Below are 26,467 nucleotides of genomic sequence, written 5' to 3' on the forward strand. Positions count from 1 at the left end.
TTAATTATAAACTTTATAAATACTCTGGACTAGTAAATAGATGGAATTGATATGCGAGAAGATATCAGAGTTTTGGTACATCTTTTGTCAACTGGTCACAACTTTTCGGTATTAGATGATATAACTATTTTACATAAGTGTGCAAAGGGTAAAAAGCTGGGTTTTCTGGAAAAACTAGAGATTAAAAGGGCTAAAAAAGTGTAATCCTAAACTGTGTCAATGACGCCTTTAATTCTGAACCTAATATCATATTTAATAACCTGTAATAAATTAAATTTTTTTTAAAGATCTTATTTCCTTAACATAATACTTCCCATAAATAAATATGATACTACAATGTCATTTACAATTGGATTTGGTCACAAAGTTAGCGCTTTAAAATTTCGATTTAAACGACCGGGGATCGTATTTTCCACACACATTTTTGGCGGTGCTTTTTTTTTAATCTGCCTTTGCATGTCTCTCGCACAGAGAAGTATATTGTATGAATATTTTCGTATAAGAATTAATACGGAAGAGGATTAATTAGAAGGAAGTAAAAATAGGTAATAGAAAACAAAGGCAGGTCGAGAAGAAAATGTAGGTTGTTTAATTAAGGTATAAAGTAGAAGTAATAAATGGCTGCCACCCATCTTTTAATTTGTTATCTACAGAAGTAAAATTGGCAAAATCGATAGTAAATTTTAAAACTAAAGTTAAAACACTGCTCTTCAGCGATGTTTTTTATACAGTTGGAGAGTTTGAAACCTTCTTAAAATGTTAAAAATGTTATAGTGTATACTGCATACCAAATATATCTTAACTTGTGCAATTTTATCAGTGTTAGAACTTTTTAATGTTTATTGTTTTATGTATTATTTTATTTTTTTATTATATGTATGTTCAAATATTTTGACAAATTCCTGAATAACAAATACCCATACATTTACCATATGTATTGCTTTGTATAGAAATCGTGACGTGTCTATGCTATGTTTCTAGTATCTAAGACAATAAATGATTTTTGATTTTTAATTTTTTTTTAAATCTTTTATTGGCGAACAGTAAGAGATTATCTTACCAATAATTTCCCAAATAAATAGATTGAAAGGGAGGGGGGTTTATTGTATGGCCAGCAAGGTCGCCAGATTTAACCTCATTGAATTTTTATTAGAGATGAAACGGATAGTTGTTTGGCCGGATACCGAATATTCGGCGGGCAGCGAGGCCGGAGGGAGGGCCGAATATCCGGCGGCCGGATATCCTGCCATCGAAATCGGGTTTATTTGACGTCTTTCGTTTAAAATTCGATTATATCGACCGGGGGCCTGTCGTGGCGTCGGTTCCATATTAGTTTAGTTTCGGCGTAGTTTGACCGGGCGCTAGTTGTTGGTGACGTTTCAAAATCGGTTTAATTTCTGCGTAGATAGAGTGCAGATAGTTTTATTGTTTAGAAGTTCTAAATATGTCGTCGAACACAAAAAGGTCGCCAATATGGCAATATTTTGACATAAATAAGGACAACAATAAGTTGGCTGACTGTTTGCTGTTCCAGTTTCAAATATCTCGGGGCGGAGAAGGAAAAAAGGCTGGTAAGTGTGTGTATGTTTGGTTATTTTCGAAGAAATTTAGAAATTACCTATATTCTAGGTACTTCCGCCATGACTAACCACGTAAAATCAAAACATCCCGAGAAGTTTGCTTTGCTTAACAAAGCTAAAGGCAAAGAAGAAACTACCATGCTTGAGAAGTCTGGTGCCTCTAGTACAAGTTCATTTTTGAGAACGACAGAAAAGCAGCCAACTTTATCAGAATGCGTTGAGAGAAAAGAAGTTTGGAATGTTAATGATTTAAAGGCAAAAAAATATCATTATTTAATTGCAGAAATGATTGCATTAGATAATGAGCCGCTAGGTATCGTAAAAAAAGTTGGATTTAAAAGACTTCTTCAACATGCTTTACCTCGCTATGAATTACCAAGTCGCACATATATAACCCAAAAAATTATTCCAGATATCTACAACAGAATTATTGAAAAAATCAAAGGAAGCATTTCAAATGCTGTCGCAATTTCTGTCACTTCTGATATATGGACGTGCGCGCACAATAACTCTAGCTTTCTGAGTTTCACAGCCCATTGGGTGTCTCCGGAATTCCAACTTCAACACGGAGTTCTTGCTATAAAACCATTCTCCGGAACCCACATAGGGAAAAACATAGCAAATGAACTCAATGCTATTGCAGCTCGAAAGGTGTTCGCATGGCAGAGTATAGTTCTGCCAGATGTTTGATTCATTCGCTTCAGAGGGTTGTTACTGAGTCATTAAAGATACAGCCCGAAGTAATCGAAATGATAAGCAAAGGCAGACGTCTCGTTACACATTTTAATCATTCGGGGTTAGCTCAAGAAAACCTGTTGGCAATTCAAAAGAAGTTGAGTTTACCCGAACATCAATTAGTGCAGGATATTAGCACGAGGTGGAATTCCACGTTTTACATGTCAGAACGCTTGTTAGAACAAAAACGTGCTATATCCCTTTATGTTGCCGATTACGACACACTGACTAATTTAACGACTCATGAGCGGTGTCTGATGGAACAATGTGTCAAACTTTTGAAGCCATTCGAAGAGATAACTAAAATCACAAGTGCTGGTCTCTCCTGCATATCCGAAGTAATACCGCAGCTAACAGCATTGAAAAAATACCTATGCAAGGATGAGACTGCGCAACGAACAGCTGATTTACCTCATATGAGAGCTGCCTTAAAATCAGAATTGAATTCTCGTTTTAGCTTATTATCTACAGATCTGAATTATCTTATTGTAACTTTCTTGGACCCCAGATTCAAAACAAACTATTTAAGGATTCTCGAAGCTGAAAGAGCGCGACAAAAGATCTTATTAGAGTTTTTAAAAATGACTTGCGACGAGTCCTCCAGCAGCAGTGATACATCGCCATCATCCACACCACCACCTTCTAAAAAAAGCAGAAATAAAACTGATTCCAATGTGACTCGCGATTCCCACGACACCTTTTGGGATTGTTTCAATGAAATAGCACATGAAAATAACAGTCAAAGTCATCAAAGTCAAAATCAAGCGAAAAATCCAATTACAAGAGAGATTGACGGTTATTTGAAGACAGTTCGAATTGATCACAACTGGGATCCGTACGCTTGGTGGTCGGCTAATTTACAAGAGTATCCCAATTTGATGAAGTTTGCCAAAGTATACCTTTCAGCTCCTTGCAGCAGTGTTTTCAGTGAGAGGCTGTTTTCCGAAGCAGGTTTTGTTTACGAAAACAAGCGAAATCGCCTGTTGCCGGCAAACGCTAAAAATTTGGTTTTAGTTCACCATAATTTACCACTTCTTAATTTTGACTATTAGGTATATGTATTTTTACTTTTAAAATATTTTTAGGTATAAATTTTAAGAATCCCTTTGCGGTTTTTTTAAAATGTGGTTGAGTTGTTTTAATCTAGTATACTAAAAACTTTTAAGTAGCTACAATTTTCTTTTTTTAGTTTTTACTGTTTTATAATGAATAATTTAGTTTTTCAGATGGTTTCTATGACTTTGTTATCTTTAATAAAAGCTATTAGAAGTATAGTTCGACTATTTTTTGTTATTTACGTTACTGTTTAAATATCCGGTATCCGGCCGGATAGTAAATGTAGACCGGATAGGCCGGATACCGGATAGTTACCGAATATCCGTTTCATCTCTAATATTTATCTATAGGGCTATCTAAAATCTAAAGTTTATTTTTATAAACCTAAAAAGTTAAAAGAATTAAAAAATAAACAATTTGAACATTTATTTTAATTTTTTTGTTTTGTTTTTTTTATAAACTATTTAAAAAATTCATGTGTATTTAAAAAAAATGTACTCGCAAATTTCTTAATAAATATTAAGGTTAGGTATAGGACATGGTATACAAATATATTTAGCATTTCATACAGAATTAAAAAAAAATAAAAAATGGCTGTTTCTATTTAAAAAAATTAAGTTGATAGTTGTAGCTCATTTTTGGTCTACCTTGTGTACATGAATTTTTCATCAAAAAAAATCGCGACTACAAATAAAAATTAGCGTGTCCAAGCGTTTTTTTTTTCGAACACACCCCTAAATTTTCAATGTATGTGTTCCAACTTACGCGTCCTCACTATATAAATAGCTTTCAATAGATTGTAGGATTCTTATTATCCATTAAAAATAAGAAAAAAATTGCAATGTTACAAACCTATTGTTTTATATAATATGGGTACTTAAAAATATTAAATTACTTAATATATAAAAAAATATTAATGAATATTATAGAATAAGGTAGACAAGTCTATTAAATAAGATATTTAATACCATAACTATAATATATTATAGGATTTCAAGAAGTCATTTTCAGCATTCTTCAACAAAGTTTTAATAATTAGATCTAGGTTTAAGTCCTGCAGTTTATTTTCATACTCGATCGGTACCATACGTTAGCATTCAAAAAAAAGACCTAATTTTTTGCTAAATATCTCAACATCGAGGCGAGACGATTCAGGTAAATGGTGTATGACTCTAAAAATTTCCGAAAAATCTATATTGGCGGTGGTCCCAGAAGGTTGGTTGCCATGTTGTCAAAAGTCCCAATCCTTAAATTGTGGCCACCTTAGCCCTTTTAACACTTTAAAATGTGTTTATAAATCCTTTTTTTATACAAGCTTTGCGTAGAAGATAATCTAGTAACATAATAGTTTGGAATTTGTGCCTTTTTGAACTAATGACCACAGGTAAGTGCACATGGTTTTGATAAAGTTTTTCCATTTCCTTATGGCTCTTTTCTTCCTTGTAGTAGAATCTATCAGCATATTGAATTATCCTCGATCCACCTACTACCGATAATAAAAGATTTGGCTAGTTTCCCAAGGTGGATGTTTGTGTATTAGGGGTAAGTCACTCTCCATCTTTCGATTTTTTTTAATTCTTTTTTAGTAACAAACTTTAATAAAAAAGAGTGGACAATATTACTCACAAACCATTATACCGTGTTTCTTTCTTAGGTTTTTATTGTCTCTTTTACCCTCCTTTGCATTTTATTGCCGAAGTTTGACCACCTAAAGGATCTTGATTACCTTTATTCCGCTTCTAGAATTTTCTGGAATGATATAGAATAGCAGAAACCTTCCGGTATTTTCCTGAGTCTCTGGTAATATCCAAAAAAAATATTTTATTAAATATAATCCGGCAAAAATTAAAAAAAAGTTATACACTTAATTTCTATAAATTTATTAGGCATGTAAAACCTATTTTGAAAATAATAGTTTTTTAAAATCCTGTTTATTTACTTTAAATCTTATTTATTCATTTAAATATTTCGAAGTTTTTTAAAATTGAAATTAAGTTTGTCTAAAAAACAGCTTGATTACATTTATAATTTTTATTGATAATACAGTAAAAGGTAAATAAAAGTATTTATTACCAAATTGCACACAAACCCTAAAAAATTCATAAATTTTCCCAAGTTCCTTGCGTCAACAATTTATTTATTTTCTATTTAAATGGCCTATAAATATTGGCAACCAGCCGGTCAGTTTTAAAAGTGTATTTCAGCGTATTTAAAACTGTATTTTTATAATTTATAGTGTCCTGATTTTTTATTATTAATTAGTTATTTTAAAAATAATTATGTAAATTCTGCATGGGTTTAAATGATATAGAGATCTCTATAAGGAATAAATGTTGATTTTGGGATAAATTAGAAGCGTTTACTTTACAACAAAAAAAGAGGATAAATTATCAATAAGACTTGATAAAAAAGGCGATAATTAGGTTTTCTTGATTTTTGATACTTGAGTACTACGGCAACTATTGAATCGGTACCTAAATCTCATGCGAGATAATACCGAAGTGCATCACGTCTTTGTCGATTTAATGAAAGCTGATTGGGGTGTCCCTTATATCAACATCCTTTACTTCATTTATTACTAAGGTAAGTCGAGTCCTTTTTTTTTCTTTCGCGTTAAATTGTGCCTCTTTTTATTTTGTTTCTATTTTATTCCACTCATTACATAGTCACTGAGGGTGTGCGTCGAAAACAGAAGGATCACCTTATTTCAGTGTGACTGGAGCAGCGTCCCTATTTTTTTACAGTCTGGCCTTGATAACTTGATAAATAATTAAGATCGAAATAACCTTGATTTAAGTAATTAAACATATATTATAAAAAGGCCCGAAAGATTTGGAGATTTTTGTACACTGAAGGTGTTAGTCCAGGTATACCAATAGTTTGTAAAGGAACAACCTTACTTTTACCGCAAAGCAAATAGTTTTGAATATTATTATTTTTATATAAGACACGAACGTAAAGTACGGCACAATAGGCCTTCTCAGAAGCATCACAAAATGCTATCAATTGGATTGAAGGAGAGTCTCGTATATCAATGTGACGTAAAATTTTAAAATCATGTAGCAATTTTAATTCAGATTTATATTTTATCTATTTGAGGGTAACTTTTTTGGGTATTTCTTGATCCCAGGTAAGTTTAAGCTGCCACAAATGTTGAATTAATAGTTTTGCAAATATAGTAAGGGGGGTTAAATAACCCATTGGGTCAAAAATCTTACACAAATCAGAAAGTAATTTTCTTTTAGTAAGAGGCTCTATTAGAGAGAATTAAAGTGATAAAGAAATGCATCTGAAACCGGGCTCCATTTTGAGCCAAGGATTTTTAAAAAATTACGGTTTTCAGGGTCAAAAGAAAGCGATTCTGTCTGAATGTGATCTTCTGGTATCCTTCTAATACTTTAGGGTTATTGGTAGCCCATTTTCGAACTAAAAGACCTGCTCGCATCAAAAGAGTAATAAGTTGATCTTTCATAAGTAGTAAAGTGTCCAAAAAGTCATCGGACCCATGTATATCATCATTATAAGATGAATTAATAATTAAATCACTAGCTAATGGCAAATCAGAATGATCATTATCTAATCTTAGCAAGGTACGTATTGCAAGAAAGGGTGAGCAAGTTACCCCAAAAACAACAACATTAATCTCATAATCCGAGATTGGTTGGTCCGGTGAAAAAGGCCATAAAATTCTTTGGAATTTTCGGTCCAAAGGATTTACTTGTATCATCCTATACATTACCTTAAAGTCGCAAGTAAAGACGTATTTACTAGAACAAAAATTCAGTAGTATCTCTATCAAATGCTTTTGCAATTTAGGCCCCGTATAGAGCGCTTTATTTAAAGAAATCTTGTTAGGTGCGCATGCACTAGCATTGAAAACAATTCTTACAGGCGTAGTAGAAGATTCCTTAAATATAGCATGATGTGGAATGTAGAAGAAATTATTAATTTCAGTAAATGCAGGCTGGGAAACGCCGTTCATATGTCCACAATTTAAATAATCACGCATTATTTCCGAGTATGCACTGTAGAAATGTTTATTTTGTAGGAAACGACGTTCGAGCGCATAAAAACGCTTTAAAGCCATCGTTCGTGTATCTCCAAAATCAGGTGAAATAACTCGAAATGGCAAAGAAACTACATAACGACCTTGAGGCGAAAGTGTAGCTGTTTCTTCAAAATATTTATGGCAATATTCTTTCTCCGGGCTAATACAGACAACTTCTGGAACCTTTTCAACTTCCCAGAATTTTTCCAGAGTTAAAGTTTTTGTAAAAAATGTTTTTTGCTTCTGCAAAATTGGAGAATTAATAGAAGTTTTCCCAACAATTGTCCAACCAAATAACGTATTTAAACAAACAGGATTATCGAAACCCATGCAAATTTTACCATCCCGCAAAATATAAGGAACAACGTCGTTACCTAAGAGTAAATGAATTGGTCCGGGCTTATTAAAATCTGGATCAGAAAGAGTAAGATTTTCTATTTGAGGACATTTAGTCAAAGAAGTAGTGGCAGTAGGGATTTGATCGCAGACTTTATCCATGATAATAGCATTTACATCAAAAGTTTCAGTAGAATTACAATGGGATCCAATAGTAAGGGAGACTCCTGATTTCGTAGAAGTACACATTTTATCTAGCCCCTCGAGAGTCATAGCAATATTAAACGTATGTTAACCAAGTTTGTTAACGCCTGCTTTAGAAATAATAGTATTTTGAGCACCAGTGTCTAGAATTGCTTTGAAAGATTGCCAATTTTGGAAAATATCTTTTATTTTTACTATTACTGTACGCAGTAAAATTTCTTGATTATTAATCATCATCCCGACTTTACTGACTTGTGAATCTGAGGACGTAGAGGCAAGGATGTCAGAAGTAGAAGGTATTTGATTTTCTTCAATTTGATTATTATCTTGAAAATGTAAGAGACTGTGATGACCATGGTTACAATAGCGACACCGTTTTTTAGAAGTACACTGTGTCACAGTGTGCGCGGTTGCTAAGCAATTTATGCAAGCACGCTGCTTCTTAATAATATCATATCGTTCACCAGGAATTTTACTTAAACATGTCGAACATTGATAAATAATATGCTTAACTTTGCACAAAAAACAAGCTGGTGAAGACTGACTATGAACATGAAATGTTTTATTTCTGGTATTGGTATTTACATTACGAGGGTTATTCGAAAAATTAGATTTAGTAGCAGGCAAAATATTCGATAATCCTTTTCTAGCAGGAACAGAAAAGAAAGCATTAGTAGTACATTCTAGTGCTGTACATTGTTTTAAGACAAAAGTTTTAACCGACTCATACTTGGGAATTTCATTAGTGCCTTGAGACTGCTCATATACAAACCTAGTGTTAGAATCCAATCCTATTAAGCATCATATAACACAAAATGAAATCCTACTCATTAGTTGGCAATTTCATGACCTTCAATACAATACAATATACAATACAATATATTAATTCAATTTTACAAAATATAAATCATTCAATAGCAAATAGACAGCAATACAATAGTCTATATTGGTACAATATTCCATTAACAAAATTACCTTAATATTATTGTAGCGTCTATCACGGAATGGAACATTTCACTAGACCGTTAGCTTGGCCTGTATCGAAATTTCCCATCCCTCGACCTGTGTGGCAGTTCTCTCAAGTATAAATAATTAAAATGAAACCATATCATAACATTAAAATAATCTATATAATACACGCTAATATGCCCTAAATAGTTAATTCCATCTATATACAAAAGAAATAATTCTTATAAAGAGAAGCGCAAGAGAGGAGACAAGGAGACAAAACAACCCGGAATGAAGCAGCAGAAACAAGAGAAGCATTGGAAGAAGAGTCTTTCTGTTCTTCTAATATTATTTTTATAGTGTAATACACATTTATCTACTACGTTTCGTTCTTTTTTTTTACATTAATCTTTTAAAGTGTTCGTAATGGTAAATGACGAAGTTTTTTATCTCAAAATGTAAACCTGTTCTATGCTTATTTACTTCGACTTTAGACCTTAGGCCTGTGGGCAGAAGCTTAAGAAATTTGGGAAGTAGAAACAGCATATTTCTTTGCAAGTGTGATTTGCTGAAAAAGTGCGATTGCAAATCCTTGTTTGTTTTAGAACGAGTATAATATTGATGGTCTAGTTCCCTAAAAATATCTTTAACCTTTCTGTAGTAACAAAGACATGCACTCACAAACAATCCTCTTAAATTTAGTACATTTAGTTCTGAATAAAGGTTCATTGTAGGATATTGATTGCTTTTGCTTAGGATAATCTTAAGTATTTTATTTTGGCATACCTTTAACATTCGCATGTCATTATCATTCAGACCACCCCAAATTACTAAGCAATATCTTAAAATTGATTCTACTAGTGAAGTATATACTATTTTTAGTGTTTTCTTATCTAAAATATTACGAAGCTGATAAAATTTATAATAAAGTTTTCTAAGTTTTTTGGACGTTTCAAAAGCATGTTCATTCCAGCGTAGATACTGGTTAATGTATAAACCTAGGTATTTAATTTTACTAATTTTTTGTATGTAAGGACAAGGACAGTTGTTATTTAATAAATTACAAGTTGGGTTGTGAATTTTAATATTACTTTTTTTAGGTTGATCACTAGTTGTCAAAGAGAAAGCTATAAATTTGGTATCATTGGCTCAATGCAGCTATATGTTTAGTAAATGTATCAACCAGATTACGCAGAGTTTCTGCACTTTCTGTGGTAACTTAAGGACAGTTTTCAATAGCCTTCCAGTGGTTATAAGCTCTTAATCGGGGATTTTGATATCGCTCTATTATAGTAGTGTAGGCATTAAGATAATTTTCATGAAGTATAGGTATATCTGAAATTAAATCATGTGGTGGGCCGCTTAGACAAGAGAGAAGTGAATTACATTTTTCGATAGTAGATACGGCTCTATTATTATGTACCAGAGTATTAAAACTTTGTTGAAAAGTAGGAAAACTTGATATATCTCCGAAAAAGGTAGGTAATTTCATTTTAGGAATTAATGAATAATCTGACGCAATATTAGTTATAGCAGCAGGAGCAAAAGTGCTCTTAAAAGGTGACATCGAGTCTTTTAATGGGGCTTCAAAAATGTCGAAAAACATAGTTTCAACCTCATGAGATTTTACAAAAAAATTAGTTTGAATCTGATTTTCAATAGATAATTGACGTTCGTCTTCAGCTATCAAGGCTAGAAGAGAATTGTGGTGCTTTTCAAAATCTTCATTAATATTTTTTTATATTACGAAAACTAACTTTAAATTGATTTTGGAATGAAGCGTCAGCCTTAGCTTCCAGAGCAATTTGATGTATATGATTTAATTGATTTAAAGAGGTTTGTCTAAGAGCTTTGGCTCTGGCAATTTTTGTATCTGAATTAATCGGAGCCATTTCAACAAAGTAATAAATTAGGTAAAATACACTCGATTGAACTTCAAAATAAAAAACACCTAAAAAATCAAGATCTATTAAATATTATTTCGGCAATAGCAGTAAATTAAATCGACTAAATAAGTCAGAAATTGACTAAAATTAGTAGCAAAGTAAGTAGTAATAAGTAAATATAGTAAAGTAGCAGTAAATACAGGGTGTCCAAGATAAGAATCCTAAGCATGGGGATCTCGGTACCTGTTGGAGATACAGCTTCGGTTAAATTAGGAAAAAGTTGTGCACTTTGAAGCGTATTTACATGCCGTTGAGAAACTTCAAAAATTTTCATGGCCTGCTGAGATATTTGGAAAAAACGGAAATTTGCCAATATCGATTTAATTTTTTCCTGGCTTTATTTTAAAAGATATCAAAAAACTATTGACACTTTCTCATTGACACTTTTGAAGTAGTACGTGATGGCGCTTTTAAATTTTATATCCGACGTTTCGTTTTCGAGAAACCATCATCAACTTTATTTTTTTATATGGCGCGAAAAAAAAGTACACCCTGTATCTGATTCCATTTTTTATTACAAATTTAATGATGTATCACATGCCAAAAATAAAATCGATATTGGCAAATTTCCGTTTTTTCCAAATATCTCAGCAGGCCATGGAAATTTTGAAGTTTCTCAACGGCATGTAAATAGGCTTCAAAGTGTACAACTTTTTCCTGATTTAACCGAAGCTGTATCTCCAACAGGTACCGAGATCCCCATTCTTAGGATCCTTACCTTGGACACCCTGTATAGTAGAAAGATGATGAATCACTAAAAATGTGAATCTTTCACAAAAAATCCCCAAATCAGTTGTGGCTTTGCAGTATCCGGCTCGAGGGATCAAATGTTTCGGGCCTGTTTATAATATATGTTTAATTACTTAAATCAAGGTTATTTCGATCTTAATTATTTATCAAGTAGTTATCAAGGCCAGAATGTAAAAAAATAGGGACACTGCTCCAGTCACACTGAAATAAGGTGATCCTTTTGTTTTCGACGCACATCCCTAGTGACTATGTAATGAGGGAAATAAAATAGAAACAAAATAAGAAGAGACACAATTTAACGTGAAAGGAAAAAAAAAATTACTCGACTTACCCTAGTAATAAATGAAGTAAAGGATGTTGATATAAGGAACACCCCAATCAGCTTTCATTAAATCGACAAAGATGTGATGCACTTCGGTATTATCTCGCATGAGATTTAGGTACCGATTCAATAGTTGCCGTAGTACTACTACTTTCCGGTATCGCATACCTGTTCCGTATTTTAAGTTTTGGGCGGATGACCTTGGTCAAAGACCTTACTCCTCTCGCCCCGAGGGGTCCATAAGGTAAAGTAGGATAAAAGAGCAAGGCTTTATGGAAGGAACATTGGAGTAAGAGAGTAAGGAAATGTAAGATAGGGCGAGTTTAAATATTAAAAATTTACCAAGAAGCGCGTGTGTTATACCGCTTGAACTTTTATATGCAAAATCAATGTAAATAAACCAAAATAAACAAAGTATTACCGAACTAATTATTAAGTATCTTAAACTTTAAAGAAAACTTATGTTAACTAAAAATAAGTAAAATTAACAAAAAGTAACAAAAGAAGAGAGAATAAAATAACTAATTATAATCCATAACTAAATTTCCTCAAAAAATTATATGAATAATAAAATTAAGTGGCATCCAATTTTTATAATTAGAGTTTTTCATTTTAATATTTACTGCCCAGTGCCTACTGCCGTGATGGTAAGTATTTGCAAAAATACACCACAAAAAAACTATTTTAGGAAAATATGTTCTTTTAAAAATACATTTTTAAGAAATTACTGCAAGAAAAATAAAATAAAATTTAGCGTTTTTTAGAGGGTTTTTGCGATGATATAAAAAATTAATACATTAAACTATATTTTAATAGCATACGTATGCACTTTTTTTATCCTTTTTGCTTGATATGTTGTTTTGGGGTTTTATTCGTTGCTTGTGTAGACTAATATGCTATCATATTTTTTTTCTAGTTAATGTACCGGATATAATTCATAGAGTCTAATAGTTAGTATAGTATAGATTATTAAGTTAGATGGTAGAACAGGCGTCTACTTCTCTGAATCTTTGTACAGTGACTCCCGCCTTTTCATACTTTGTTTGTTCAATTACAAACTATTCATATTGTACTTCAACAAACTTCCTGATTAAAAAAGACCTTTATTACTATTATTATCTTCGTCGGAATGTAACAACAAAGCATATTTTAAAATCTATATATATGAATACATAAATAATAAAAATTATTATTATCATAAAACACAATAACATTATGAACTTACTGTGTTATTATGTAGTAATATTGTTGTACGCTTCTAAAAAAATAATTGTAGAAAATCAATTTGAAGGTAAATTAAATTTAAACGTGAAATAAAAAAAATACTGATATATAGGAACCTTAAAACACTGTAAGCTGACAAAGCAATATTTTTTAGACAAACACGGTTCAAACTTATCATAGATTAAAAATTAATAAACTAAAAAAATAAGACACAGTGTAGATATAATATCCAAAAACTTTCGATTATTTTTAACTAAAACCAAAATTAAATTTTTCCAATTGAAAATTTACAAAAACCAGTTTATTTTTATTAGATTTAAATCTATATTTATTAAAATTTCAACACATCGTTTTTTTCTAAAACAGCGGACCGCAAAATTTGCATCAATAGATAAGCATATACATTTACTTTTTTTAGATACGAGCACAATGTCTTTCACCACGAGAAAAGTGCAAAAACTTAAAACTGTCTCAATCCAATTAGTAAACAGATGGCGTAAACTGCAAATAACTTATTTTACTTGTAAGCGAGTTGCGTGTTCGATGGTTTAGTTGGCGTTCGGTATTAGATTTAAATTCACTTGCGTTCATGTAGTCAACTCGCCATATTTTACCATTTAAAAAGGCAATATTTTCTTTATTTATTATTTCAGTTTATTGGCATGTAGTTTAAGTTTTAAATCAAATTGGTAAGTTTTTTTTTAATATAATACTTTTTCTTAATTTTTAATTTTTTTTTAAACTCTTATTTTAATAAAACGCCATAAGATCAATACCTTATTTTGCAAATAACCATTAAAAATTAAAACACAAACTGCCTATTATTCATTTTAGGATTTCCGCTTGTTAGGCAAGCAACAATCCATCATCATAATAATACAAAATAAGAATTACATATAAATTATACGCAAAAAATGTATTCCTTGAGATGTTCATCAAATGCAGTGTCATTCATTTACAATAACAACAAATAGAAATCACGCAGAAAATAATTGTTACAAAAAAAACGTGATAAATTGTTTTTGAAAATAACACATCTTATTAGTGAGATAGTAAGTTTGTATCTTATATTGAATATTTTAAACGTAAGTAAAATTTAATAAATCAATTACTTATACATGGTTTATTATGAGTAAAAATAAACGAACAAATTAACTATATTTACTTCCCTATTTTATACCGAAAAAGATTACGGCCAAAGATCCCATACCAGACAGATAAAAATTGCAAAAAAAAAATTGATAGCAAATTGTTTATTACAGATTTGTCGTTGTATAGGCTAAAATCATCTATTCATTTGATTCGAACAAATTTCAGTTTAATGTGATGATTAAATTTCATATTTTATTGCGTTTATTAATTTCTTTAGAAGAAAACTGCTATTTAAATTCATATGTATAAAACTTTGCCATTGCAAATGACCAGCAAAGATGAAAATCAATTTAGTTTTAATTAGATTTAAGTTTAAGTCGCACCACGTGCAACCTTCTACAATAGTTTATTGTATCAGCCTAATATTATTATTATATAATCTGTCTAGGTCGCATATTTTAAGTAACCGAGTTATCGAAATTTGCATTTTACTATATACAGTACAAAACGTCAACTTAAAATAAAATCAGAACAAGAACTATATGGTAATAGGAAATAACAAACACTAGTACTTATCGATTTTTTTATTTTAAAGGGACAAAGTTATCCTTTACTTATAACATAGGTGCGCTAACTCCTGAGAGCGGTAATGGTACTCTTAAGAATTTAAATAGGAATCAGAGTAATATTTAATGAAATGGTTAAAGATTTTGTTTTGCTTTTTTATGAAATAGATAAGAAATTGAAGTTTTTGCCACGTTGTAATTCACGAATATGAATGTAAATAATATTAATAAAGAAATCTTCGAGTAGTAAATTAAAAACCTTTTGTCAGGTTATATTGTCTGTAACTACCATACTACTTAACAAAGAAATAGAGCATATTTTTTATACAAACTTTAAATTTATTACTTTTTTGTTACGTATTTTTTTAATAAATAACTAAAATGCACCAAACAAACATACGAGTATAATTTTTTTAATCAGAAAAAATATATTTTTAATTGTTTTGTTTAAGCATTTATGCAGATAAATAAAGACGAAACAAATTAACAAGAATTTGGTAATGAACGCTCACCCACACAATTAAATGATAGACAAAAAATGTTTATGAAAGATATTTAATTCTAGAAAAAAATCCGTCCAGCATGGTTCCCTATTAAATCCTTTGATCCTTGTATTTATTTTTTAGAGAAACCAATTTATTCGAAAAAAGTTGCATATAACATAATTAGGTTTAAACAAAAAATCTTTTATTTTGACTTGGTAGTCCCCCGATCTTTATATATGTATGTCTGTAATATTCAGTCATTAGATTTTTGTGTTGATGAATGATAATATATTATATTATTAATAAATTTTATTTTGTTTTTTTTTAAACTTTATTATGTATAAACCTCTTAAATCACCTTTACCGATATTTAATTATTTAAAAAGTGAGAGGTTGTTCAGTGTTTCTTTAGGACAATTTTTTTATATTTAGATTTCTTTTTAGGTCTTTTTCGATTTTTATTGTTGGATCTAAGAAACGTGTTTGTTAGTTTAGGTTCACAGTCAAAAAAATGCTAAAGCCTTTAATTTTTTGAGCTTATTTCACTTTGATAAAAATGAGGGCATCGTTAAAATTTATTTTATGTTTTTTAAATCTTTCTTGCGAAACAATTTTATCTTAGTCCTCAATGTACAAGAATATAATTTTTTACTTTCAATATGGTTTTCGGATAATGCTTAAATATTTTATAATTTACTAAATAAGCTTTTATATATCTAGATTTGACAAAAGCGGTCAAGGCAGCATTCCTGTAACTTTCTTGCTTAAGTCCAAATGCTGTTTAGGTTCGAAATATAAGGAATTGAATTAAAGAGATCTTAAAAGAAATCCAAGCTTACCTTGTATACAATAAATTAATAATACTGCAGCAACAAACAACATATTCATATACATTCATCTACCCAAGATCGGGCAAATAACTTAACAAATCCATATTAAAATCATATATATTTAAAGATGATGGTATTTATTTAGAGTAATATGTTAAAAAAATGCTTGCTGTATCTTTATATAATTTAAATCAGATTTTAAAAATATAGTTTTCAAAAATACTAGTTTATTGTTCTATAAATACCAATTATTGCAAGATTTCCAATGGATTTGATCTACTTCTAACGGCAGTTTTAAGAGCATCTTGCAAAAGTTTCATAGCATTATAGTTCAAATACCTAGCTGATTCATGCTGAACTCATTTCATCTATCTCTCTCTTTCTCTTTGTGTAAATGATTTCTTATGTGTCCCATAGTCATACTGCATAGCCCGCAGTAATGAGACACTATCACCAAAGGTGTAAAAAGAATAATATGTAGTTACAGAATATTTGCTCTCAGTATTTAAAGAACTTCATAAATAGCGAAAACAGTACAATCACTAGAGTTTATTTCTTCCCAAACCGTAATACCTCCTCCACCACAGATATAATGAGATAAATTTTGTGCTAATGTTATATCTATGCTTTCATCAGAAGTATTTAACTAACCAATTATTTTGTTTAAGTCAGATTTCATATCTTCTATACATTATTGCATAGTTTTTATTTGATTATAGCCTGTTTTAGTATGAGCCTACGAGAAAACTAAAAAGTAGAATAGGCTACTTGTATCGAATAACCTTATATACAGGGTGTTCATTTGAAAACCTCCCACCACGGATTTATTGAAAACCACTGATGAAAAAAAAACGCCGAAATACGTCAAAAGGTTTATCAAGGAGGACAACTTTCTAACCTAAAATTACTTCACCCCCTTTCACCCTCTGGCCCCCAGGGTCATCCCCTTAAAAATTTTAAATGGCAAGGGATATCGAGTAATAGCTTGTTTAAAAGGTCTTTCGAAGTTTTTTATTTTGACGTTTGATTTTTTTAAATCGGTCGATTCGTTTTCGAGAAAATTAGAAAAATCTATGTTTATCTTAATTTGTTCAGATAGAAAACACAAACATGAAAATATCAGTTTTTATTTCAATAAGTGTTCAAAATGTTGCCCGTTTTTGGCCAAACAATGATATAGGCGATGTTCAAATTCCTGACGGACATTTTTAGTGGTTTTCGATAAATCCGTTTTCAAATGAACATCCTGTATGTGAGAGTACCATTGTGAGTATTTTGTCTTAAATTAAAATGAAATAGATGCTTTATTGCAATCAATGCGAGAATCACCATCTAAAAGAATTGCTTTAAAATATGAATTGAGATTACTGCATCTGAAAATACAGGATGATCTATCGAAAAGAGTCCAGCAAGGTCCAACTCCTTCGCGGGAGTTGAAACCACGCTTAAAATATTAAATAGAAGTAGGGGGTCAAGTTACAGCTTATCTTAAAGGTATTTTTATCCTAGTTATAACTGCCAAGTTTGAAATTGCTAACTTGAGTTTTCGCAGTATGACAGCTTGTCAAAGATTTTCAAACAATACCATTCTTTAATCTTTTTAGCACTAGTTTTTAGAGATTCTTAATTTACAAATCAAAAACACTCGTACCCGTCGATTTTAGAAACATTAGTAACGATTTTTTGTTTAAATTTTTAACCCCACAACTTCCACCTCTTAGCGGGAATGACATTCACCCTTATTTTTTAAATCGGAAGAGGTGTGTTGTGATGTATTTTTTGAAAGGTAATTCAATTTTCTTTACAATAGCGCTTTGTTTTTTACATTTGAACTGCGGGTTCCAGAGAAATCTAATTTAATTTTATTGATTAGTACTCAGGCATTGCAGAGTCTTCCATTTTTCTACATGTAACAAAATGATAAACCAGGCTGTTTTTACCAATTTTAAGTGGACAAGTCCTGTATGCTCTCAAATACAATAGGTCGTAAATAGGTAAGGTAGGTGAATACAATAGGTAGAAAAATTTATAAATAATGTTGGATTCTATCTATTATCTATTAGATAAAGATTTTTAGAAAAAGTATGGTTGGTAGGTATAAACTATATTTATTAAATTATAATTATAACAAGATTAAAATTAATCATAATTATAACATTTCTTAAAAGCGGAAAAGCCTCATTATAAAAGTATGGCAAATAAAATAAAATATAAAAATTTGATTAATACCGCAATTTGATTGTTTTTTAACTGTTTAAAAAATTGTTGTAAAATTTCATTTTTTTAATACCAACCAATAAAAAATGCAACTCTCCAAACATATCTTGTCATTTATAAGAAAGGTACATAAATATAAGGATCTTTTAATTTATTAACCATATTTACATATATTACAATAAAAATATTTACGAAATATACAAAAGAAATCAATTTATAAATCACACATTTCATTACTCTCATCGCTTTCATCCGAATCATACATTCTCACTGTTATAACTAAGGGCTCGACAGTTTCTTCTAGAAGATTATCGAGGGTTCACATCTTTTCTTCTTCTTTTATAGCATGATTCACAGCATTGCTCCAGTTTTCTTGGGTAACGTTATCCGCTGCTTTCAGAAGTTCACTCACATCTTTCAATTTTTCAAAGGTTTTATTATTACTAGTCACAAATCCTTTTACTTGAGCCCAAATTAACTCTATAGGATTTAATTCACAATGGTAAGGTGGCAAACGAAGTACAGTTATATTGTGTTGTTTTGCCATTTCGTCAATAACGTGTCTTTTATATTTTGATTTATTTTCTGTAACTATTGTCAGAAGCTCTGCTTTTACCGCGTCATCTCCAAGAGGTATTTCTTTTTCGGTAAGCCAGTTTTTTATTTCCCCTTTTCGCCAGCAGGATGATGGTAATTTTTCTATTAATCTTGAATGGTAGCTGGCATTGTCCATAACAATAATTGAATTTTCGGGAATTGACTTGATCATTTCGGAAAAATAATCTTCAAAAACATCAGCGTTCATTTCTTCGTGGTAATCCTTAGTTGACTTCGATTCGAATTCAAACATGACCGCCAGTTAAAAATCCTTTATAGCTCCCAATATGTGTAATTATTAATCTGTGGCCCTTACCAGAAGGAGACTTCAAGCCAGTCGATAAACCTTCTAAAAAAGCCTGACGGGAGCTTCCAACATTTTTATCCTACCAGCACTTGCTCAAGGTGTGTCCTTCGTTAAGCCAGGTTTCATCCAAATAATAAATGTTTCTTCCTTCTTTTCGATACTCCTTAATTTGCCTTAAATACTTTCTTCTCCAACAGACTATTTCTTCTTTATCTATTAAAATAGATTTTCTATTTTACTTTTGCCAAGAAAAATGTAATTCGTGTAAAATTTTCCATAATTTTTTTCTTCCCATTTCTGGTACATTTTCGTCTTCTTTTATAAGTTTTGTCGATAGTTGAGTTTCATTCTTAAAATAAAATGAATGTACTGTCCTCCTGGATGATCGGCTTCTGCTAACTGCTATCGGCTTCCTACCGGCAGTTTTCTTTACACTCTTCTTAGGCAAGTTCTCACGGTTTTTACTTTTTCTGTCACTAAGAAGTCTGTAAATTGTTGCTTTACTTATGCCTATCATATTGGCACATGTAGAAACTAGGTTTCTAACAGTACTCAGAGGCATTTGATGCACAAGTGCATCATATACGTTTAGTACTATAGTCCTTGCTTTAAAATCTAAAACACCTTTACACACTACGGGGCTAAACTTTGATATTCTTACAACAAACGCGCAACAATACTGAAAAATAAATTAAGTTTTTAGGATATATCTACATTATATACCATAAAATATAACTACCTATTTGCATTTAAAATTGCACAATTTAGGTAACTATAATACTTATACCTCCATATTTACCTACCTAGACAATATCTACTTATAAGGGTTAAAAAGAACTTGTTCATTAGGTACTTAAGTAATTCAAAGAATTTATGGCTAAAATTGGCCTATTTCTTGCACTATTAAACAAACCCAACAAATGAAAACATTCAGGTCTTAATGTACTTGAAAAGTGGGATGCCAATGGTTTACGACCGTTTTATGGCTATCGACCCTTTCGTGTGCTCCTACGGATTAAGAAATGGACTATAACGGTTTAGGTTGGGTGGCATACATTTTCGATTTCAGATGTCCCCACAAAAAGAAATCAAGAGGAGATAAATCGGGTGAGCTCGCGGGCCATTCGATATCACCCCTTCTCTCAATCCATCTACCAGGAAACGGTTTATCCAGAAACTGCCGTACTGGTAATGCATAATGGGAAGGAGCTTCGTCTTGCTGAAATATGGCATTTTCTTCATGGTAGCGTTGGTCGTTTTCCATAATTTTAATCAATGCTGGATTAACAGCATTCTTTAAAGTACGTATCTCCATTTAAATTTATTGGTAAGGGTTCAATTATGTGATCACCAAAAATACCAACCCAAACGTTTTATTTTTGAGGGTGTTGAGTATAAACCTCATGGTAGATCCTTGGATTCGTGTCGGACCAGTACCGACAATTATGACGATTGACACTGCCATTGAGAAAAACTGAACATTCATCTGAAAAGTTTTTAAAAGAAAGTTGAGGTTATTTGAAATTAGTTTGAACATTTTTTCACAAAACTGTAAGCGGCGGTGCCATTTATCATGTTTTAGAATTCTCTATACATAGGTCCGCTAGACTCCCGTTACATGAGAAAACTTTCTGGTACTTAATGTAGGGTTCATACTAACTTCACCAAGAACGCCGACTTCTACTGCCTCATTTCTCACTGGATTTTCAATATTTCGTTTTTTATTTGCCACAGAACCAGTTTTTGCCACTAACTCTAGGATGTAGCCATGATGTACGCGTTTATCTGCATATCTCTCATTAAACAAAGTTGCCGTTAGTCTTGCACATTGATTGTTTATAAAGTATAATTCACTAATTTCCACTCTCTCTGCAATAGAATAAACCATTTTTATCGAATCGAAAGAAAAGCATAGAAGTAACTAAATTACATCTACTTAACCGATTTTGAAAACGATTTTTTATAGTTTAAAAACAATTTTTTACTCACACACCTCTAATATCTAGTAAAATGTTTAGAATTTCATTGCTTGGAGATGCGTAACTCAAATTTAAAAAACAAAGCGCTATTGTAAAGAAAATTGAATGCTATTTCAAAAGATGTATCACAACATATTCCTTCCCATTTAAAAAATAAGGATGAATGTCCCCCCCGCTAAAGGGTTGAAGTTGTGGGGTTAAAAATTAAAAAAAAAATAGTTTTTCTAAAATGAAAAATCCATGGTTGTGAGCGTTTTTGTTTTATAAATTAATAACCTCTAAAAACTAGGGCTAAAAGCATTAAACAATGGTATTGTTTCAAAATCTGTGACAAGCTATCGTACTGCGAAAACTGTAAGCAATTTCAAACTAAGCAGTTGTAACTAGAATAAAAGAACCTTTAAAATAAGCTAATTAATTACTTAAACCCCACTCTTATTTAAGATTTTCAGGCTGGTTGCAACCCCCGCTAAGGGATTGATGTTACGGGGGTTAAAAGTATTAAAAAAAAATTGTCCTCCTAAAATCAAAAATCGACGGATACGAGAATTTTTTTAAATTATTTAAAAAAGAGCACTAAACTTTGATGGACTATTTTCGAGGGGCCACCTTGTATAAAGCGTTCAAATGAGTAATTTATCCTATTTTTACATTTATACCATTTAATAGTCAAGTTTTAATACATGAATCAAGCTATCTGAAGCCTAATCAGTTAAATAAAACACTAGTCGTACAAAAGCGATACGTATATAATATATAAATGTATGTAGTATATGTGTGCGGAAAAAGCGAAAAATGAAAAATTTTCCATTCGTAGAATCGTTCCGCGTTAAGTCCTGCAGAATTTTGCTCATTCCCTTTTATTTATTAAATACACATACATACACAATATACTCATATTTTGCTTTGGTTTTCTTACTCTAATTGGTATTGTCATTATAAATTATTAATAACAATAATCTCTTGCTATATGATAACGAAAGAAGAAATAATGGCACACGATCAGCCGATCATCCTATCTTAAAACATTAACAAACAGTTATGTTTTAAACATTAGCATCTACAATTTCATAACTGCAACTTACCTAAAATCTTATTTTATAAAAAGCTCTGCATAGTTTTACGTCATTAGTATATAGTATTGTCAAAATGTCACAAGCTGATATTTTCTTAACAAATAACAGATTAAAGCTTAAAATGTTACAAATCATATTAATCCGCCACAACTATTGCATTTGAATTTGCTTTTTATAAAATTGCTTAAGTTTATGCTTTATGTTTTAAAAATCAACAGCTAGATATGAGTTTCTTAAAAATTTGTTCTAATTCTTTTGAATAACGTATTTAGCGAAATTATTTAAAATCGGTTTGGTCTAATCCAACCAAATGAATAAGTTTTTGACTTGACATTCTCAAAGCTTTTTACTCTACAAAATTTGAATGCATATTGTTTCCTTAGTTTTCAAATACTGAATAAATATATATCAGGTAGAACTAACGTTAATACTAACATCAACACGAATATATGAGACATTATTTTCTAAAATTAGTTCTGAAAAAAAATTAGGACTGTCTCCGCCTATTTTTAAATAAACCTTGAATTGTGTTAAATAAAGCTTAACCTTTAACCAAATAACTATTAGCCAGACTACATAAAAAAAAATTCTGCAAGATGTTCATTTCAATGATTTTTCCTTTTTTTAATGCAAACCGTTTGAGAAGCTCCAAACGTAAAACTCAATGAAAAGACTATTATACAACTTAAACGTGAAAAAAATTGGAATTCAATGACTACTACTATTAACTTAACTTATTAAGAAAAGAATGCAAAATGCATAAACTGCATATTGTTTAAACGCCTACAAAACTATAAGGAGCTCCCGTTTAATCCTAATAATGTAGAATAAATTTAGTCTTAAAGTAAGAAATAAAAACAGCATTTAGGAGTTGGAGTTTTGAAGTTAATCTTCTTTCCCATGGCACTGTCGGTCTTTCATTATGTGTAACAGTTTGCTGGCTATTTATGATTTTTAATCTGAGGCTTTTAATAAAAGCGATATAAAGATTATAACTTAAATGCATCGTCGTAACTGTAAGAGTGTAGCTGTTGTCTAAAGCCAATCATTTGCTGCCCCAGATTTGTTACCTTAAAGTTATCTTCATTCATGGCAGATGTCCATTTTAAGCGCTGTCTCGGTAACCCTGCTTGAGTGAGCATTGGTTTTCGCTGCGTAACACCTTCTGCAGCTTGGGTCCTAGTTGGTGTCTGATGACTTTGTGCAACTGGGGGTTGTGATGAAGCTGTAGTTCCTTGTAGGATAGGAGTCCGCCTCCTTAGCATCCTGTCATCAACGGTCCGCATGCTGTCATGTATAGCGCCGGCTCCAAACAGCGTCTTTTCTCCGAGGCTTCGCGTATTCTCCATTTTCATGAGTGTGTGCCACCATTTAACCTTGGAGGCACAGGTTGCCCCTTTAGTCGCCTTTTACGACAGGCAGAGCATACCGGGGGCTATTCTTTGACTACGGTCCCCCACAGGGGTTAATATTAATATTATTATCAGATTTCATGCCAAACGGCAATCGCAAAACCTGGGGAAGGGGTGGATCGTTCACTTATCCCAGATATCTTAGATATCAGAAGGATGAAGCTCTAGTGGAGCGTGAGAGGTCTGCGTTTCCAATGAAATTTCTGACGATTTAAGATGTGGATTATAGAGTCGACTTCTGCACAGCTAATAGATGTGCAGAAGTCATGTTTTCGATCAGACTCTTTGGTATTACTCCTGTTGTTGACACAATTATTAGAACTGTCCACACTTACCGGGTCACCTACACAAACTTTAAATAATTTTTTGTTGGTATTACTTGATCTTGGATAGTCACAAGAAACCCTTTAGTTTCAGGGAAAAGCTGCCCCGAAGTCAACCAGTAGTTCGAGGTCGCTATGTCGACATACTCTTGTTGAACCTCGTCAACATGCCTTCCATGTAGTGGTTTTCCCATCTAAGCTTGCATTTTTTTTGGAGATGTGGGTAATTGCGTCGACTTCTGCATTAGCTTATAGATGTTTTCCTTAAGATTGAGCAGTTTTATGTTTTCAATCAGGCTCTTTGGCGTTACTCCTAATGTTGACACAATAGTTGAAACTGTCCGCACTTCTCTCATTTCCTTTACATCTTATCTTTATTGTCGTCGTATTTGGTGTTCAAGATCCCTGTGCTTAATAATCTTTTCATTATATTTCGCTCTTAGGTTGTTATTATTATTTACATTTTGATTTACATCAAAAAGGATTGTCTTCCTAGAAAGTTTTTCAAATAATATTAGGTCAGGCTTATTGTTATTTACTCGTTGGCCTGTAAGTACAGTGCGGTCCCAATACAATTTGTATTGCTTGTTTTTAAGAACTGGTTTTGGCCTATAGATATAATATGGTACTTTGGCTACTGATAAGAGATTTAGTTTTTCTGCGAACTCTTGATGCAGTATCTTTACAACTAAATCATGCTGTTCTTTATATTCCATTGAAGCAAAAGTTTGACATCAACCGGTGATATGCTAAATGGATATCGTTGTCTCATATTCATAGTTACATCTGTCACTTTGTACGGCCGCTATGTCGACATACTTTTGTTCAACTTTGCGAACATGTCTTCCATGTAGTGATTTTCCTATCCAAATTTATAGTTTTTCTTGCTCAGTGCTATTGTGTATGGGTATCTCAAGCTCCTGGAGTTTAAGTTTAATTAATATTACTATAATTATTAAAATAGATAAGGGTATAAAAACACGTATATATGTATACATTTTATCTAACTAGCTAACGAGAAAAATTTAAAATAATGAGAACCAGAACTCACCTGGTAAAACTGTCGTAACTTAGGTGCAGGTATTTAAATGCGGAATATATCCCTGTCCATATTATCCTATCTCGAGTATTAAAATACAGTATGAGGTAAGATATTTTATTTAAATCGTAAATATATATAATTACCAATTAATTTTATTTACCATAGTGCCGCTTTCAGAATGGTTTTATATTTTTTCGATTTTGAAATATTTCGAAAAAATCAAAAAGTTGCATTTTTGAAAAAGAACTGTATTTTTTTATTTTTAAAATATGTAAAAACATTATTAAAACAACTTTTTAAAGACAACGCATACCTGAATTCAGTTTTTGTTTTCGTCGTTTCTATTCTGAGATTCCATCCTCAGCTTCTTTTTTTATGGCGGCCATTTTGTGTTTTTTTTTGCTAAATTAAAAAGATCTTTTTTTCCTTTTAAATTAATGTATAACACTTTATGAAAATATTTTATGTTTTTTTTTGTTACGTCAAAAAATTAAATAGTTTATTTTTCGGTGATTTGGCCATGACTTTTATTGTGATTTTGTCATACACACAATTATTGTTAACTTACTAGCTTGCTAACTTATACCTTTATGTAATTTGTAAATAAAATAATTAACTACTTGTAATAATAATATTAAATTAAACTATCCAAAATGACGGTCATTTTTGTTAAAATTTTTTTCACATTTCTTTAAAACACTTCTAGTTACCTTGCGTAGGATGTATCTATTTATATTATTTAAGACATTCCGAACCCTGTCTTCTAGTTGTTCGAGAGTCGCAGGAGGTTCAAACTCGTAAACTTCATTTTTAACATATCCCCAAAGATAATAATCCAGGGGTGTTATATCTGGAGACCTCTCTGGCCAATTTACAGCATCGTGGTTCGCAATAAGTTTATTGTTAAATGCTTGCGTTAACAAGTTTTGAACGTCACGAGTATTATGTGCGGGATATCCGTCCTTTTGAAACCACACATCACTCCGTATTTGTTCTTCAGATATTATAGCTTTTACGGCAGGTAATATCTGCTCTTCCAAAAGATTTAAATATCTTTGACCTATCAGTGTTTGGTTATAAATAAAGGGCGCAATGAGGTGATTATCTAAAAACAATTATAACATTTTACTTAAAAATAGATTTGTGGTTTGGATAATTATAACTTACCGTACATACCACACCATACATCAAACCCAAATCTTACTTGTAGCCTACGTTCAGCCACGTCAAATTATGCCTGTTGAATATTCCGCAGTTGCTAAATAACATCTCGTCGGTCCAAATAATTTTCCTGCTAGAATTAGGTATTTCTTGACATTGCCTTACTAACCAGTTTAGAAATTCTAAACGTCTTGGGTAGCCTGTATCCCTTAAACCTTGAATAATAGTGGG

General features: G+C 31.5%; 3 protein-coding genes across 4 annotated transcripts in view; 2 read left to right on the forward strand and 1 right to left on the reverse strand.

The window, feature by feature from the left end:
- The first annotated feature begins 2,329 nt into the window (after positions 1–2,329).
- On the forward strand, positions 2,330–3,367 carry LOC126742459 (zinc finger BED domain-containing protein 4-like). Its single transcript, XM_050449104.1, has one exon. The coding sequence runs from the start codon at positions 2,330–2,332 to the stop codon at positions 3,365–3,367; it is 1,038 nt and encodes a 345-aa protein (XP_050305061.1).
- Positions 3,368–6,693: 3,326 nt separating this feature from the next.
- On the reverse strand, positions 6,694–8,004 carry LOC126742460 (uncharacterized). The gene has a single exon (XM_050449105.1). It carries the CDS (start codon positions 8,002–8,004, stop codon positions 6,694–6,696), a length of 1,311 nt encoding a protein of 436 aa, XP_050305062.1.
- A 5,673-nt stretch (positions 8,005–13,677) lies between these two features.
- Positions 13,678–26,467, forward strand: part of LOC126742031 (sodium- and chloride-dependent GABA transporter 1-like) — a 130,987-nt gene continuing 118,197 nt past the window's right edge. Inside the window, exon 1 of one of the 2 annotated variants that reach the window (XM_050448558.1) lies at positions 13,678–13,838. The gene's annotated coding sequence lies outside the window, so the exon portion shown is untranslated. Of the gene's footprint in view, positions 13,839–14,095; positions 14,235–26,467 lie in introns of those variants that run through there. The other variant, XM_050448559.1, reaches the window with a different exon arrangement.

The sequence above is a fragment of the Anthonomus grandis genome, chromosome 11 (assembly GCF_022605725.1).
Source record: "Anthonomus grandis grandis chromosome 11, icAntGran1.3, whole genome shotgun sequence".
Taxonomy (NCBI): domain Eukaryota; kingdom Metazoa; phylum Arthropoda; class Insecta; order Coleoptera; family Curculionidae; genus Anthonomus; species Anthonomus grandis.

Bases quoted from the DNA above. Each gene is read 5' to 3' on its own strand.
- LOC126742459 (XM_050449104.1), top strand. From the start codon at position 2,330: ATGATAAGCAAAGGCAGACGTCTCGTTACACATTTTAATCATTCGGGG.
- LOC126742460 (XM_050449105.1), bottom strand. From the start codon at position 8,004: ATGTGTACTTCTACGAAATCAGGAGTCTCCCTTACTATTGGATCCCAT.